General features: G+C 37.6%; 5 protein-coding genes and 1 long non-coding RNA gene across 8 annotated transcripts; 2 read left to right on the top strand and 4 right to left on the bottom strand.

The window, feature by feature from the left end:
* Positions 1–810: 810 nt before the first annotated feature.
* Positions 811–2323, bottom strand: LOC106342024 (mitogen-activated protein kinase kinase kinase YODA-like). The gene is made up of 7 exons (XM_013780801.1): positions 2151–2323; positions 1884–2085; positions 1772–1813; positions 1514–1680; positions 1346–1421; positions 1198–1257; positions 811–1121 (listed from the first exon to the last, which is right to left on the bottom strand). The coding sequence occupies exons 2-7, from the start codon at positions 1947–1949 to the stop codon at positions 1059–1061; spliced, it is 474 nt and encodes a 157-aa protein (XP_013636255.1). The 5' UTR covers positions 1950–2085; positions 2151–2323; the 3' UTR covers positions 811–1058.
* A 437-nt stretch (positions 2324–2760) lies between these two features.
* LOC106342017 (probable polygalacturonase) lies at positions 2761–4717 on the bottom strand. The gene is made up of 5 exons (XM_013780791.1): positions 4651–4717; positions 4182–4529; positions 3966–4086; positions 3631–3879; positions 2761–3493 (listed from the first exon to the last, which is right to left on the bottom strand). The coding sequence occupies exons 1-5, from the start codon at positions 4681–4683 to the stop codon at positions 2808–2810; spliced, it is 1437 nt and encodes a 478-aa protein (XP_013636245.1). The 5' UTR covers positions 4684–4717; the 3' UTR covers positions 2761–2807.
* A 180-nt stretch (positions 4718–4897) lies between these two features.
* LOC106342022 lies at positions 4898–7871 on the top strand. 3 transcript variants are annotated; one of them, XM_013780796.1, is made up of 11 exons: positions 4898–5322; positions 5407–5656; positions 5772–6045; positions 6147–6237; positions 6309–6433; positions 6514–6595; positions 6664–6781; positions 6864–7027; positions 7117–7231; positions 7312–7464; positions 7536–7871. In XM_013780796.1, the coding sequence occupies exons 3-10, from the start codon at positions 5988–5990 to the stop codon at positions 7330–7332; spliced, it is 774 nt and encodes a 257-aa protein (XP_013636250.1). In that variant the 5' UTR covers positions 4898–5322; positions 5407–5656; positions 5772–5987; the 3' UTR covers positions 7333–7464; positions 7536–7871. The 3 variants fall into 3 exon arrangements, with proteins under 3 accessions (XP_013636250.1, XP_013636252.1, XP_013636251.1); XM_013780798.1 differs by having other exon boundaries at positions 4921–5132; XM_013780797.1 differs by having other exon boundaries at positions 4921–5277.
* Positions 7872–10251: 2380 nt separating this feature from the next.
* Positions 10252–11586, top strand: LOC106338921 (aspartic proteinase CDR1-like). The gene has a single exon (XM_013777787.1). It carries the CDS (start codon positions 10252–10254, stop codon positions 11584–11586), a length of 1335 nt encoding a protein of 444 aa, XP_013633241.1.
* Positions 11587–12133: 547 nt separating this feature from the next.
* LOC106341247 lies at positions 12134–12563 on the bottom strand. The gene is made up of 2 exons (XR_001269590.1): positions 12492–12563; positions 12134–12407 (listed from the first exon to the last, which is right to left on the bottom strand). It is a non-coding gene; the product is annotated as an uncharacterized LOC106341247 (long non-coding RNA).
* Positions 12564–13843: 1280 nt separating this feature from the next.
* LOC106337174 (5'-nucleotidase domain-containing protein DDB_G0275467) lies at positions 13844–17069 on the bottom strand. Its single transcript, XM_013776231.1, has 14 exons — positions 16902–17069; positions 16771–16807; positions 16479–16694; positions 16272–16408; positions 16061–16210; positions 15894–15995; positions 15649–15813; positions 15465–15575; positions 15274–15371; positions 15038–15161; positions 14875–14964; positions 14735–14779; positions 14219–14539; positions 13844–14134 (listed from the first exon to the last, which is right to left on the bottom strand). Exons 1-14 carry the CDS (start codon positions 16947–16949, stop codon positions 14108–14110), a joined length of 1671 nt encoding a protein of 556 aa, XP_013631685.1. The 5' UTR covers positions 16950–17069; the 3' UTR covers positions 13844–14107.
* Positions 17070–17347: the final 278 nt, after the last annotated feature.

Here is a 17347-nt window from a genome sequence, read left to right as displayed (position 1 = left end):
AGTAAAAATCATTTGAGTCTGAGTGTTGCTCCAATGGTTTTTTTTTTTCATTTTCTCTCTCAATTATTATTATGTTTATTTCTGATTTTTTTATATTTCTAATAACACCCTTTATTTAATAAGAACATAGATTATACTCACTTGTTTTTAATTTTAACTAAAGTTTAACTTTATTAAAATAAAATATTTATTTTACATAACCACATAGAAAATAAATAGTAGAGTTCTATTTAAACAGTACTATTTTGTCAAGAATTGTTCTTGTTTGTGTTTTTTGTAATAGTTATGTATTCTTAATGTCATTGTTTGTTTTTATTATATATATAGCATTATTGAATTATAAGTTATAAATTAATTGTTTAACTAACTTGTTATTTATAGTTAGGTTTTAAATTTTAATCATTATATACATATTAATTAAAATTTTTTAAAAATAAATTTTTTATATAATCTTTTAATGCAGAAAACAAAGTTCTGTCTAAACTTTAGGGATAATTATGCAAATAAAAAGTTCCACATTAATGAGTTTTGTGATTAGTGTTCCCTCAAAAACATGTAACACTATTCATATACTCATTTCCTCCTCAAAATGATGTATTATTGCAGATATTTTTTTCTTCGTTTGTTTTCTCTCAATTTGATGTATACCATTGGAATTTGGAAATGCCATTATATAGGAGATATTAATTTCTGATATAAGAGTTGCAAAGATCAAAATCATATACTTGAAGATTTGTTTCCGGTATAAAATCTCGAGTGATTAAAGTATATATGTAGGTGAACAGTTTAGATCACCTTTTAGAACATCCACATTAGTGAACCCTTTCTTGGGGTTCATAGGAATTTTTTAATATTTTTTTGGTGAAGTCATGAATAGTGATGAACCTGTATCTATTGTGTTCTTCCATCAGTGAACCTGAAGATGGAGTTCTTAGAAATAAAATAAAATATTTTTTAATATTTTTAAAAAGCTTTTACATTCATGAATATACAAAGATTATTCATCTAAATTACCAAACTTTTGCCATACATTTTCAATTAAATCAACTTTCAAACGATCATGTATCAACAACAAAAGCGAGATATGGGTTGCTATCTCTTTGCATCACGGCTTGCATAAGCTGTGTGGTTAAGAGAATATATTAAGAAGGTTTATAGTGTTTAGTGTATTTCAAAGATCATAGAACAAAAGACTACCTCTGGTGCCATCCAGTACGGGCTTCCCTTTAACGAGAGATCAGCTCTTTGCCTAGTAAGCTGAAGAAAAAATAACAACGTCAATCATTATCAAACTCTATCACTTGTTTAGTCAACATTTGAATACTAGAGAGAATATAGAACTCACATGTTTAGCCATGCCGAAGTCAGCCAGCTTGACAACACCAGAGGTGTCAACAAGGAGATTAGCACCTTTGATATCCCTGAAGAACATTCAATATAAATAAAAAAAGAGGGAAATCAATACGCTTAAAGCTTCAGCATCTTGAAATATAATCACCAAGATTGAGTTTACCTATGTACTGTCTTTTTGCTGTGCAAATAAGCCAGCCCGGACAAGATATGACGAGTAAAATTGCGAACAACAGATTCGGTCATGGTACCGCCGCAATGGTCTTGGATATATTTGTTGATAGAACCCGGGTGAACATATTCCAGGTATATAAAGAAACGATCATATACCTGTTACATACCAACATACTCCAATTACTCAATACAGCCAGAGTGAACTCCATAGTTAGATTATATGAATGTAAAGAGAGGATATATATACTCGAATGTTTGGATGCTGAAGATTAGTGAGAAGTTTGATTTCCTGAAGCAAAAACAAGAAGAGACATTAATAATATACACTCACTGAGGGCATAGTCTCTGATGGAGCTTACCTGATTTAATTGCTTTATACACTCTGCAGATTTGGGATCATCAGGAAACAACTCAACTTCCTTCATCGCACACAACGCTCCATTTTCACTGCAAATCAAGAAAAAGAACTCAGAATGCACTAAAAGAAGGACGGCCAACACCTTTTGGGAAAGAAGGACAGCCAACGCTCCATTCCTCGAGTCACGTGCAACGCCATTGACGCTTAACGAACAAACAAATCACAGATTATGATTTAAATTTTGAAAATCAAAAATCAAAAATCCTACCTGGTGAGAGGAGGACCAGAGGTGGTGCGATCAGGAACAAACCTATCGGGATCTCGATTAGCCTCCTCCGATCCTTTACCGTTCGCCGCATTCCGATTCCTCGAATCTCCGTCTGGTAACGGCAGAGGCAGCGGTAACGGAACGGCATAAGGAGAGACCGTGTACGCGCTTGGAAGGAGAGACCGTGGTCGTCAACGCAGAAAGGAGAAGCCATTGAGTAATGGACACGTGGCTTGAACCCACTTCATAGGAGTTCACTTCTAAGACCCGGTTCAACGAAATAAAGCCATTTTTCATTTTTTTTTTTATCAATTCGGGCCTATGAACTCGAGCCCATAAACCCCATTGCATACTCTAATGGGGATGCTCTTATATCTCACATAGGAATTCGATCCTAGACAAACATAGACCGGTGACACTGGAGGATCTGTCAATAAACGATGAACATGTTCTCAAATGTTTATAATCATGTATTGATTAATTACGGAATTTAATAATTCCACAAAGCTATTTTTACAACTTCGTATAGTAGAGTAAACCATTGCATGAACCCATTAGCTTATTACAATACAATAACAGCTGGGCCATTTCTTGGTTGGTAAAAACATAGTTATATATATGATGATGAAATTAATTATATAATATCCGCAACAATCTCTAAGCAGAGCATTTGTTCAGGACAACAAATTCAATAGGAATCTTATCAACCGGAAAAGCACAGTCGACGGGAGCATTCTCCGGCAACAAGCTACACGGTTTTGGCGTCACCTTGCTAGAAACTCCGGAGATGGCTGTACAATTCCACAGCAACTTCTTGGGCTCAGCAGCCAAAGCAATGTTTATATTCGACATACATATCTTGGTGAAAGGATCGTTGGTGAATCCATCGAGCCTAGCGGGCTGCGTAACGTTATCCGCGGTCATGTCACGGTAATTAATATTCGTAATCTCGGGCATAGCCTTGGGGTCATAACCCGAAGCAGGGTGTTGGTTATAAGCACCACTCATCCAGAAAACGTATTTCATTGTCTTCATTGTGAACCTTCGAGCAAAGATATCTTTAACGTAACCTCCACGACCAACAGCTGTTTTGATTCGGATAGCGGATTGTGTCTGAAGCAACGTTATGTCTTCCATCCTAACGTCTTTGATTCCACCGGACATTTCACTTCCGAGTGCTATTCCAGCACTGTCGGGAGAGATGCATGTGAACCTTCGGATAGAGAGTTGCTGAGTTGGCATTCCGACTTTGATACCGAACTGATCCCAACCGCTCTTGACGGCGATGCAGTCGTCTCCGGAGACTACGAAACAGTCTTCGATCAATGTGTTGGTGCATGAATCTGATACAATCAAAAATAAAATAAAGAGTATGAAAACAAATAAAAACTATGCCAAAATATTATAATATAGAAACGCAAACAATTATAACTATTGATAAAATTTTGATATTGCCATGCGACGTGGGATATGGACGTACCAGGGTTGATTCCATCGGTGTTAGGAGAATCGATAGGAGCGAGAATGGTAACGCCTTTAACGATGACGTTAGTGCAATACACTGGATGAATATTCCATGCAGGCGAATCGACGATTGTGATGTTCGAGATCTGAACGTCTTTAGAGAACACGAGTTCGAGTGTGTAAGGTCTCGTGATATTCTTAAATCCACCACTTCGATACTTCACCCACCAGTATTTTCCTTGTCCGTTGATTGTTCCGTTGTTACCTTACCAAACAAATATGAAACAACACACGTTATTTAAGATGTTAAACAATGATTCTTTGGGACATTTTTTTTTTAATTATCATTACCGGTGATAACAACATCAGTTAGGTTTGTGCCAGAGATTAAACTAGCGAATGTTGGCCCAGCAGCATCTCTTCCTTGTCCATAGGATGGCAATGGTGCAACCACTGGATATTCAGATTCATCCTAAGGAAAAAAAAAATCTTACAAATGAATAATTTCTTAAACAATTTTTTACAAAACTATAATGATATTTTCTAGAATGGAAATCATAGTCATACCTGAGAAGCAAGAATGGTTGCATCTTTCTGGATGAACAAAGTAAAATGGCTGGTAAGGTTGAAACTTCCGGTGAGCCATTTTCCTGGTGGAACAATGAGCTGCACTCCACCGTCGGCCGCCTTAGGAGCAAGCTTGGTTATGGCTTCCTTAAACGCTTTTGTGTTTGATGTTTTTCCATCACCCACAGCTCCAAATTCGGTTATAACTGCGCTATGTTTTCGACAATTAATCGCGTCATATTGAATATTATTTGCCTTCACCTTGTTGGCTAAATCTGGAGATGATTCCATCATCTGAAAACTGCATATTGCTAAAACTACTACTATGACAAAACTTGTCCGAGTCATCTGTTTGGAAAAGAAAATCACGTCAGATTCTCTCTCGAATTTGATCTCGCTACAAAACAAGTTTAGAAGCATGACGTTGTTTAACATAGCATTGAATAAATCAAGAGAATCGATCAATCACCTTTAAAGCTGAAGGTTTTAGAGAGAACTCCATTTTATTTGACTATTGTTTTATTTATTTTAGATATTTTCTGATTTGTCGTAGAACAAAGTAATTTATAGAAGATAAAAAATAGTAAATAGAGAATAAAACAAAAATAATCAAATATCTACTTCCATGCTTGACCTTGATTTAATCTCCCAAAATAGGCATAGCTAAAAAAAGGAGCCTAGTATCATATATATACCAATCCTTTTCTTGTTTTCTTAAAGATCAACATATCCCGTTTTAGAAGAAGATGTTCTAATCTTCTTTATGTATTTGAACAATTAATTTAAAAGATTTTTTCACATTTTTAAGAGAAAATATACTTTTAGTTAATCATATATATAATGAGGCTCTTTTCTCTCTTTTGAGAGCTTCCACGTCAGATTTTTTTAAATGTCTGTGGGGTATATTTCTGTGGGCATCGCGTGATTTAAGTTATTGGGCTCCTGTGTTCCGTAATATATCGTATGGGCTTTTGGTTGGGTCTGTGTTATTGAATAATTCACGGGAATAATTGAAAGAAAACGACGGGTTTTGTTCTAGGGCGTCGTTGTTTTCTTCTTCCATTGTTGAAGTCGCCGATTTTGATTCTGTTTTTTTGTAAAGCCATCCCTTCTCATCTCTTTACCTTCCTCCACCCTCAATGTGTGCTTTAACTGTGTCTTAATTACAATAAACTCTGTAACGTTTCGGTATTCTTCGTCTGATAATTCTTAATTCTATAAATAGGAGATGGATGAGGCTGTGGGGATCGCTCTCAATCACTCTCACTTAAAATTTCTTTTCTCCGCTTCCAAAGATTCTCTCAAAGATGGCTTCCTCCGCTCCCGCCGTTGTTGCCCCGACATCGTTCGACGATCTTCGCCTGGGTCGATCTGCTCAGTTCGTCGTGGCTCGCCTCCTGCGTTTTTGGGACTCCAGAAACATTAAGAAGCAAGGTGAATTCATGGGAATCACCTTGCTTTTCCTTGATCAGCAGGTACTGTTCCATTTATTTACGATCAAACTTTTTTTATTTATGTTTGAACTTTTAGAGAAAGACCAACCGTTTGATTCCATTTATTCACATGTTTATTTTTTTGTTTTGATCTCAGAATTCTGTGATCCATGGGTTTATACCTGCCGCTCGCTCCGGTCACTACCGCCCAGGTTTACGAAGTGGTTCCATCGTCAAAGTTTCACGCTTTGAGGTTGCTAGATGCACTAACATGTACAAGATCACAGACAATCCTTTCGTGATCCGGTTCCTGCCGCAATCAACCATTGATGAAGTCCTGGTCAATGCTCCCATTATCAACCTCCAATAATTCATGCTCAGGAAGTTTGAGCATCTTCAAGCACTTGCTAACACGAACTTGGAACTCCCAGGTTTATTTCTTATATATGATTGTCGAAATTATTTTATTCAATTTTAAAACTGTCTTAATTATGGTCTGAGACTGAGACAACATATGTGTTCAACGTTGCAGATGTTGTAGGAATGATTCGTTCCGTCCAAGGTTCCGATCTTAAGGACGCTGCAGTGATGACTCGAGTTGTTGTCCGCTTCGTCATCGAACCGTAAGCTAACAAAAACTTATCTGAAAAACTTTTATGTGCGTGGCATCGTCATTAAAACAACTTTTTTGCAGTAATGTTGTGGTGTATCTGTCCTTATGGGATGAAGCTGCGGCAACCTTTCGAGGACTCATCAGCTCAGGCGAAAGAGTACAGTCTGTTATGGTGGTCACAACTGTGAATCCAAAAATCTTTGGAGGTTCGTAAGATCTTTTAAAATTTATGGTTCAAACTGCTTTTGGTAAATTCAATTATTTTGGGGTTTAATTTATGATGCAGGAAATTTGTACCTCAACTCCACCCCAGCCACGAAATTTTATTTCGACGTGAATATTCCAGCCATCACCCAGTTCACAGCTAGGTAATATTCCACTTTGACTATATTAATCTTGAATCAGTCACTTTCTAACATATATGATTCGCTTTCAGCTTAGGAGGACCAGTTGGTGAAGCTTTTCCTTGCATCGATACCAAGGAATCGATCAAGAAAAAGGAACATGTCTCCATTAGAGATCTCAACAAATTCATCTCCAACTCTGATGAGCAGGTAACAGTAATATTTATTCAAAGTAGGAAATGTCGTCTGAGTTGAATTAGTCTTATAAGATGTTTTGATGTTCGCTTGGTAGACCCAGGAAGCAGAGTTCATCTGCAAGGCTCGAGTGCTTGAGGTTCTCCAACAGAATGGGTGGTCTTTTATTTCATGCACTGGCTGCAGCAGAAAGTTAGATCAATCAGGCAATTCTCTACGTTGCAACCGTTGTGTTAATGCCAACGTCACCGGTGTTATAAAGTGAGCATTTTTAACAGTTTAGTATTGGAATCATTGTTTCTTGGAGACCACTTCCTTCCATTGTGCTCACTAAATCCGTTTTTTTCTAGGTACCGTGTTGAATTGTCTGTTGATGATGGGAATGAAAATGCCACTTTTGTGGTTTTCGACAGAGAGATGCTTAGTCTCATTAAGAAAGATGCTGCAACTCTAACTGTGGAACAGGTTTGTTTTCTAAAAACATAAAAATTATACAAAGCATAGCACTGCATTGTGAAGTTACAAAATGTTTTAACTTATTGCAGATGAATGGTGGTGGGGGCTAGCAGCTCCCACAGTGTCTAGGAGAGCTTGGTGGAAAAGAATTTGTGTTCCAGATACATGTTACCCCGTTCAATTTCACTCCAAACCACCGCACTTTCACTGTTTGTGGAATAAGTGACCACATCGAACCTGAGGTATTATAATATGATTCCGTTAAATTTTACATTGACTGACGCACTATAACAAATGTTCATTCGTTAACCAGACTTTCAACACCAAAGAAGCTTCAATTGTTGGTGGAGAGAGTGGTGAAACATCTGCTTCCGCCGGTGCCTCGGTTGAAGGCGAAGCGTATGATCCAAATCCAACCGGTGGTCAAGTGAAGGATGGTAACCGCAAACGTCCCTGTGAATGAAGCTACTAAGCTGTGATCCGTCAACCCAATTCTGCTTCCGTTTTTTTAATTATCAGTATCTTTAATTACTATGCATTTGTTTTTTTAGACTTTCCAGTATTTTCCAGTTTCGGAATATGTTTCCGTCTACTTACCTCTTATGAGGAAAAACTTTTTAATTTAATATTCACGATGGGTTGACGTTAATTATATTCTATAAAGTTAGATCTAACAATCAATGCATAGTAAATACGATTGAAGCAGTGAAGACGTTTTAAAAAATACGATTGAATCTATACAAGCCTGTTTAAATTTGTATCAGACTATAATGGCTATTCATGCTCTCAATATAATTGTATTAACCATTTTTAATTCTAAAACGGGAACGTGTGCCTCAAGTTATTAAAATCCAAGCAATCAACACTTTTAAAAAGTTTAACTTTCATACAAATGTAGTTTACGGATCACAAATTAAATATGCATCTACATTTTTGTATAAAATAGTTGACAAGTTAAGTTAATGATTAAAAAAAAAAAACCAACTTATATACGCCATTTTAAAATCATATCTATACCAAAAAAAAAAGCATACGAAAATGAATGTTGGGGTTATTAATCTCCATGCAGTCAGATTTTTAAAAACAAGTAGGTCATTATTTTACTGCTAGGAAATAAATCACCACGGTTACATTGACAATAAGAGCAAATATTATATTATTATTTATGTAAGAACCATCTATCAGTAGTCTAATATACTTACGAATAATGCTAATCATATACATATCTGTAACATAGTCAGCTAAAGACTAACCTTAAATCCATTGTGGAAGGAAGAAACAGAACAGACGAAATGGATGATGCTAGAACTTGAACTCTCAACTCCTTTGACGTGCCGATTAAACTTCCTTTAAAAATATTAAACAGTTTTACGGCCGTTTAAAAACGTCGCGTAAAAACGTAACAGCCTCCAAGCCTAGGCCCTCAATCGATGAAAGTTTTTATCTGTATAGTTATCAAACATAACTCTGGCGAAAAACAGATCGGTTCAAAACAGATACACTCCTAAGTGAAAGAAAGGGAAAATGATCGAACCACATGAAGCTGCCGTGAGTAAACGATTTCCAGGACAAAGTCAACATGACATGCATAACACAGGTTTGTGATCGCATTCGTCTCACTTACAGCAGATTTATGAATTATTTCCCATATAATTAAAACATGATTTCAATTTACAGGGCATCAACCATTCCGGCAAAGTTTTGCATGTTCTGTATGCAAACGTAAAGGTATGCTTTTCCTATTACAAGCTTAACATTATCTACGTAACATGAACACTATTAAAAGAACAACGCTCAACAGGAGAACAGCGGAAAGCTAGACAAATGAGGAAGGCCATTATTATCGCCAGAAGACAAGCGTTCAAGCTAAAGAGTATTCCTCTTCACTTCACAATAATTCCTATGTCTTAGCTTCGATACCCTACATCAGCAAAACTTCTACTCACTGTATTTTGCTGTATCAATTAAATGCAGATAGGACTGAAGGCCTGCAAGCATCCAGACAGAAGAAAAAAAAAAGTAAAGCTAATGACCTTCAAGAATGCCCCTATTGTCGTGCTTTGGTATGGGAACAAGAGAAAAAAGGCAGTAGAGGCAGCAACAGAACTCCTCTTTTCAGTATATGTTGTCAGCAAGGTCGTGTGAAGCTACCACCCGAACCACATCCTCCTCATTCATTAGCATCACTACGCTCCAGTTCTGCCCACTTCCAGCACAACATCCGCACGTACAATTCGATCCTTGCGTTCACGTCAATGGGAGCCAAGTTAGATTCAAAAGTGATGCACAAGGCTGGACAGTTCACTTTAAGGATACACGGTCAGAATGCCCACAAGATAGGATCATTGGTACCACAAGCTGGAAAACCACCAAAGTTCAGCCAACTCTACATCTTTGATACAGCAAATGAGGTTAAGAATAGGATCGCTACAGTCAAAAGAACAACAAAAGCAGGAGAACTTGATCCTGACATTGTTAAACAGCTGATTGAAACAATGGATGCGAAACAATTGTTTGGCCAAAGTTTTCAGAAAGGCTAGAGATGCTCACGAAAACAGCAGCTGCCCAGAGTTCAGAATAAGATTGATAGGTCAACCAAAACGAGGCCGTCAATATGATATGCCTACAACTGATGAGATAGCTGGTTTATATCAAATCTATATTAAATATTAGTAAAAAATATAATATTTAATAAAATTTATTTTTAAATATAAGTTAGATTAAAAAAATTACTTACTGCACATGGTGCAGGAAAACACCTAGTATCATAGTTATATTAGGAAACTTACATTAACAATTAGGTAAAATATAAATTTCGCTATATATAATGAAGTGATATAATTTCCATTAATGAAACATCAAAATGGAAAACCAAAAATCAAAATTACAAATTTATCACTTAAAATGTAAAATATTCAAAAAAAGAAAATTGGGAAAATGACAAATAAAGAGAATTAACAATTTAAAGACTAAAAAGTCCATACTATAAAATTATGTGCATGAAGGTTGCATTGTATTATTCGATCACAATGTCCTTTGCAACCAGAATGATGATCATGGCACTCTCTATTCAAATCATTACAGTTCTTCTCTTTATTACCGTCGTCACTGTCTCCTCATCATCTCCCGGCGGATTCACCATGGACCTAATCCACCGTCGTTCTAATTCATCTTCTACCGGTCGCTCTAACACTTACGATCAACTCCGATCATCTCCTTACGCCGACGTCATCTATGATACTACCTCCGGAGGAGAGTATCTTATGAAACTCCAAATCGGTACACCTCCTGTCGAGTTCGAAGCACTCATAGACACGGGAAGCAGTGTCATATGGACACAATGTTTGCCTTGTCTTAATTGCTACGACCAACGCAATCCAATATTCGACCCTTCGAAATCCTCCACCTACCAAGATCTAAGATGCAACAACAAAGCTGACCATTCTTGTGTTTATGATTTGGTCTACGGAGATCAAAGCTATTCCATAGGAAGCTTTGCTACCGAGACTGTCACGATTAAATCCACTTCTGGCCAGTCCTATGTAATGCCTGAAACCATTATTGGATGTTCGCACAACAGCTCTATGCTTGGAAGATCCTTTTCGGGCATGGTTGGTCTAAATTTGGGGCGGTCATCACTCGTCTCTCAGATGGGCAAACACATGCAAGGTGCAATTTCTTACTGCTTCTCCCCTGAGGGAACTAGTAAGATACACTTTGGAAGTAATGCTATTGTGTCAGGAGAAGGCACTGTCTCGACCACTATGTTTATGAAGAAGGAGAACCATGTTTTCTATTACCTAAACCTAGACGCGGTCAGCGTTGAGGAGACTCGCATTGAAACATTGGGGACACCGTTCCACGCCGTAGACGGGAACATAATCATAGACTCTGGAACCACTTTCACCTACTTGCCCGCGAGCTACTACAGCCTAGTGAGGGAGGCAGTGGAAAAGGTTGTTACAGCGGAACGAGTAACATACCAGGACGACGATTCGCTTTGCTACAAAACGGACACAATGGATATCTTTCCAGTGATCACAATGCATTTCAGTGGAGGTGCGGATCTTGTTTTGGGTAAAAACAATACGTATATGGATTATGGAGAAGGCGCCATTTGTCTGATTATTATATGTGGTCCGGCGGCACCAAATTTTGGAGAAGCTATTTTTGGTAACATAGCGCAGAACAACTTCTTGGTTGGTTATGATCTTTCTTCACGACTTGTTTCTTTTAAACCCACCGATTGTGGAGTTACACAAGACATACCAATAGACGACAACTCAATTTCTGCAGCGTCGCTTTTTCAGTTTAACATTAAGTTTGTTTTATTTGTTTTTGTCCTTTCGTTAATTAGACTATAGAGAATGGATTTGTGTTATTTATATATTTGCTTTCAATTAATAACTAGATCTTTTGGCCGCGCTAAAAGCGGATTATTTGTTCTTCAGACAAACCCACACAAACTTGTCCGTTTCCATCTCTGCATCCCTGGAGATAGTTGAATTGCCTTGGTCACCTTCGGAGTCCCTAACAAATAGAAAAACGATAGTAATAAAAAGCTGTTCTAAGGACCAACTCTTAATTTTAGTCTTACCATCATAATCAGTGAGACCATTATCGACTAGTTTCTGAATACTAAACCCAAGAACCATAGACGCAGTCGCGGCGGGACGAAACGCCGCTCGTCTGATCCCAAACTTAGTTTTTTTAGTTAAAAGTTAAGAGACGGGTTCTTATGTTCCGCTAAGAACCCACCTTAAGAACTCTCCTTTAATCATGGTAAATGGCCACGAATCTTCTTCAGAGTACTAATTGACTTTTGTCTTTTTCCTTTGGGAATCAAGACTAATTTGATACTGTGCTTACGTTAGTACTTTATTGTAATCAAACCAAAATGATAGTAAGTCATTAACTCTAAAATTTGATTTTAATTCAATCTCATAACTCATAAATCGTAACCCAAACTTTACATTTAGTTTGTTTTTCTCACCATAATTTCGAATATTACAATCTCTGATCTTGACTTGGATTTTTTTTATCAAGCCTTAGGAGGTGGCTTGCCTGTCAAGAAATACTTGAACAGCTCAAAAGCAGCACGAGGCTTGAACAATGGCACCTCGTGACCTGCTCCTCTCACCGTCACAAACGTTAGTCCCTCGTACACTTCCGTCCACCCTCCGACCTAAGTCCACAATATTGTTTCAAATTCCATGTTTTCTTTTTAAACCGGAAGTCACAAAATAAGAATCAGCTGGTTTTTTAGTACCTGTTTCTTGACATACCAAGGATACCAAGGGACTTTGGTACTCAAACTAAGTCTTGCTAGTAATTTTAGTTGATAAGTTTTTAATTAATTTAATTTAATTTGTTTCTTAATAAATTTATATTGTTTATATTTTATATTTGTTTTAATTTAATTAGTTATAAAGTAGGATGCACTAATTAAATTCTAAAACATCAATTTTACAAAAAAATCTTAAACTTGAATCTTGAATATATTCGAATACAATAGGGTGTATTTGAAATTGTTGATCCTAAATTAAGTTTGACTAGACTAATTAAAAGCATGTGCATTGGTTGTTTTTTAATGGAGATTTTCACAATGATAAAATATGAGAGATGGGTCTCTCATTTGAGAGACTCAAAAACATGTTTGAGACAGTGGCGGAGCTAGATATAGATTTTATGGGGGTCAAAATTAATTTATTAGAGGAAAAAGAGACAAGCATGAGACTTGAACTGAGACTTGAACTCAAGTCATAGGGGTCAATAAGAGAGATTTCAACCATTTCACCACAAGAATAACAAGCTTAAACTTAAAATTTAATAGATTAGGGGTCAACTGACCCCCCTCCAACGAATGTGGCTCCGCCACTAGTTTGAGAGACTTTGGTAACAAATGTCATTTTCACTTGTTCTTTGGGTGTCAATCGGGCTCAACCATTAAGCTCTGCTCTACTTTGCAAATGATTGCATAACAAGTTTGCTAACCTCATTTGTTCTCAATGTTTGTCTATAGATTATAGGAAAAGTAACATAAAACAAATGTTAAACTTTTCGTATAGCAAGATCAGGAATAAACTTGAACAAACTTGGCCAGCATTGACACATACAAACCAGTCGTTTACGGCTGCCCTCAAAAGCCTTACTCAAACACGACAGAATCTGACAAAAGATACAAGTAACATTCGCTTTTTAACATGTTTATGTGAAATAAATTTATCCTTTAGTAGTCTTGTTTGCTTAATCAAGCTGAACAATTCGGGGTGACTACTGTAGCTGTTTCTCCTCAAGAACTTGGGAACAGCTGAGGGTTCATAAAGGAAGGGAGGTGGAGCAAAGCTATTTGGCTTGCTTAGGTGTCCCTTTGTTTTTATTGCATGGCTGGCTGTTCGGTATATACTTCCAACATCTTCTCGAATATTAACACATGCTTGCCTATTCTGTGGAGAACCGATTGTAAGCAGAGATCACTTGTTCTTTGGGTGTCCCTATTTTATCATTTTGATGGCTAGCTGGTTTTATGGTCATCAGACTCGGGCTACGAGGAAAAAGAAATGTTTTCTATGCTCATTCATATTTTATTATCAATTTAACATTTCACCAAAAAAATCATCAAAAATAGAAAAAATCAAGAATAGATTCAGCATTTTCATAGCTTTCTTTATTTTCAAGTGTTAGCCACCTTTAAGTTATGCAAACGAATGATCTAATATTCATTTGACACAAAAGAATCATTAAACAAAGGCAGGAACAGGAATCTGAGATCTAATTAGCAAACCTTCTTGTTGTGTCCTCAGCCACTTGGAAAACCTAAAAGTTTCTTTCTTAATCGATTCTTCATCGATCTGCGTCTCGTCTTACAAGGATTGAAACCTATTCTCAGGTTTTGAAAAGGCTTGAAGCCACCTGAAAGAATTGGTTGATTTCGGTTAAGCTCCTTAAGTAGAATCCATAAATAATAACTCAAAATTTGGTTCTTGCTTTGCATACCTTGACATGATGCGGCATGATCTTGATATCGTAAGGCACGTGAAGCCAAGCTTCAGGCCTGTAGAACATAAAGTTCTCGGGCTTGCTGGTGTAAACGTCTGCGTACTGGTGGATGTGATAAGAGAACGCTGATTCTTGACCAGTGTCTGTCACAAACGTAGCTCCGAACGATCTGTTGAACATTTGTTTCATTGCCTCTCGTGCTTTCTGTCTCTCCCTGTTCAGCTCATCTAAGAGAGATTGGCATGTCCCACTTCTCTGATTGTTTGATACAGTCGCATGAAATTTACCGAGCAGTTCTTGGATAATATTGAATTTTGCCTGAATTTAAGCAGAAGAAATTGTCTTTTAAATAGGATAACCAATAGACATGTCTGCTTTTAAGTATAAAATCTACGTTCTTACTTATACTGCATCTCAAGTAACTAACTACTTGTGGCAGATACGTATAGATCCAGTAACCAGAAAGCTATTCTTTGAAAGACAACAAAGAAGAAGAGGAAGATGTCGATATACCTGCTCAAACCGGTAGCTATCTTCATTTTGTATCTCTATCTCTCGCTGATCCAACAAGTGTCACACAGAGAGAGTTCAATGTTGAGATTATTTAGAGAATACAATAAACTAAACACTATTATCACGTATGGCAAACTAACCTCAAGCTCGTGAATTATGGCAACAGTTCGCCAACCAGCCTTTGAAGGCCCTCTCAAGTCACTAAATAAGTGATCTCCAAAATAAATAACCTATGAAGAAAACATGTTTGTATGCATTCAGAAGCTAACAATTGGAATAATATCACCTTGGTGTAAAGCCTACCTCGGGGCCACGCCACTTTGTGATTTGAAGGAACGATTTAAGGCAACCATGGTAGTATATTTTATCTGGGTGAAATGAATCCACTTTAGTAAACGCCAACGTATCCCTCCCCTCGTCATAGCAACTACAAGGGCAATACATACAAGTGCTTAAACCGACAAGAACATAGCATAAGCGTAGTTTCATAACATATCTTAGCATCTGTGAGGAAGAATTCAGTAGTGAATAACACAAACCGGAAAGGGTGCTCAGATGTGTAAAATTCTGGTTTATTTGCTTTAGCAATCACAACATCGAAAAGATCCCGCCATGAGTCTCTGAGGCCAAAAGATTCCTAACGAAAAACAAGCAGACACATATATAGATATTATGATCCACTTTCAAGGGAAAAAAAACATTTGAAAGGCTATTCAATAATGTGAATCACCTCCATCAGATAACGCATTCCACCATCGACAAAATGGTAGGGAGAGTTGGTCATCAAAAAAAGCTTCTTCCCTTTATCTTTAAGGCTTCTCAGGAAACGTAGTAGCTGACCCTGAAAAGTAACTAGATGTTCAGAAAATATCAATCAGAGTAATTGTAATCTAGCTGAAAAGTTTTGCACTAACGTTTTTAAGCAAGTATCTGGTAGGATCAGCAAGAATTCCTCTATGGACCAAACCACTTCTATGGACATGTTGAATAGCGCGATTTACATCATTGTAGATGTAAGAGGCATCAAACTCAAGCTTGGCGTCTACAAAGTACTGTACCATGTCTGCAATAAGACAGGCCTGAAAAAAGAACAAATTTTGCAATCAAGTAAATCAGAGATGACCCTTATCACAGGTCTTTATTGATGATGGAAACTGACCTCGCTGAAACAGAAGAAGTCCATCAATCCCACCAAAACTCTGGCCTGCTCACGACCCATGTGTCGAGTTCCATACATATTCTCTAGCTCCTTCCTACTAAGCTGCACAACGCAGAGGGATCAAATCCCTTATCACATCCCATTAAAAAAAAGGGAAAGAGCAATACCTTACGGCGACCAAAGTAACACCCATCTGGCTCGATGGAACCAAAGAAGTCCAGTTTCATGAGACACCCTTTCTGTTTATCGTAGTAGAGTCCTCGGATGGGGAAAGTAGGATCGTACTTAAACTTCATACAACTCTCAGGGTATCTAAACTGCAAAGATTCAAGATTTCAATTACTCGAGTCTCTATAAGAAAAGGTTATATAAGATTACCTCATTGACCATGTGCTGCTTGGCAAGGTCGTAGATCAAACTCTGCAAGTCAGAGGAGTAATGCGCCAAAGTGTAGTCATAGTCGAATCCGTAGACTTGGATGTTATCCAATCTGAGGTTCTTGTTAACATAGATCCCTGCAAAAAGTATGGAATCAATCAGCGACAAAGAACACGAGATGTTGGCCTATAAAGTGAATGGCGAAACCTTGAGGATTCATCTTAGGCATGCTGCTTAGCGCTTCAGGGATGTTGATGAACCTCTGCTTCGCCAGCTCGAACTCGTGACGGATCTTGGAGATGTCGTCGTCGTCGTCGTCGTCTGCTGAAGAGCATTCCGGAATCGCAACGGCGCATTTCTCCGCTAGATTCGCTAGCGTTGGCTCTGTTGAAGTGATGGTAGCGAGTCCTCGCAAACCAAACCCTGAGATTTCGAACGATCTTTAATTCACCTCGCGATCGAGGGAGAAGGGAAATGAGATTTAGGAAAAAGAACTCACCGTTACGGATTTGATTGTAGGAAGAGAATCTTCCTCTCTGCACCGACGATAACGAGACTCGATCGTCATGAATTGGTTAGTGAAAATAGAAATGATGTGTATTCGGAAGAGAGAGAGAGAGAGAGATTTACAGTGAGCGATGCACGGAGAGGAAGAAGAAGACGGCGAGATGATGTCATAACTAAGGGGTGGAGAAAGTCAGCTTTTGCATCGAAGGATGTGTCTCTCTTTCCTTTTTTTCTCTCGTGAGAGTGGACTATACAACTTGGTTTTGGTTTTGAGAAGAAGAAGATGATGACATCATCATGATGTGGCAACGCAGATAATGGCGGTTAGGGTTTTAGCTTTTTCCGATGAAAGTAGCATTGGGCCTTATGGGCTCTGTAACTATATTTCTTTCCATTGTGGTCCCAATTACTTCTAATGTCTGCAATAAGACAGGCTTTACTAGAATCTACTTTTTGTAATATGGTTACAGTTTCTTGGTTTCCGAGCTCTTGGTAGTATCAAACTCCTAAACTCTTCCAGATTTATATATTTTCGGATCAAATTCAGTTCAGAATGTTCGATTGGATTC

Source organism: Brassica oleracea, chromosome C4, assembly GCF_000695525.1.
Source record: "Brassica oleracea var. oleracea cultivar TO1000 chromosome C4, BOL, whole genome shotgun sequence".
Taxonomy (NCBI): domain Eukaryota; kingdom Viridiplantae; phylum Streptophyta; class Magnoliopsida; order Brassicales; family Brassicaceae; genus Brassica; species Brassica oleracea.
Note: the sequence above shows the minus strand (reverse complement) of the source record. Positions and strands in the feature narration are given on the sequence as shown.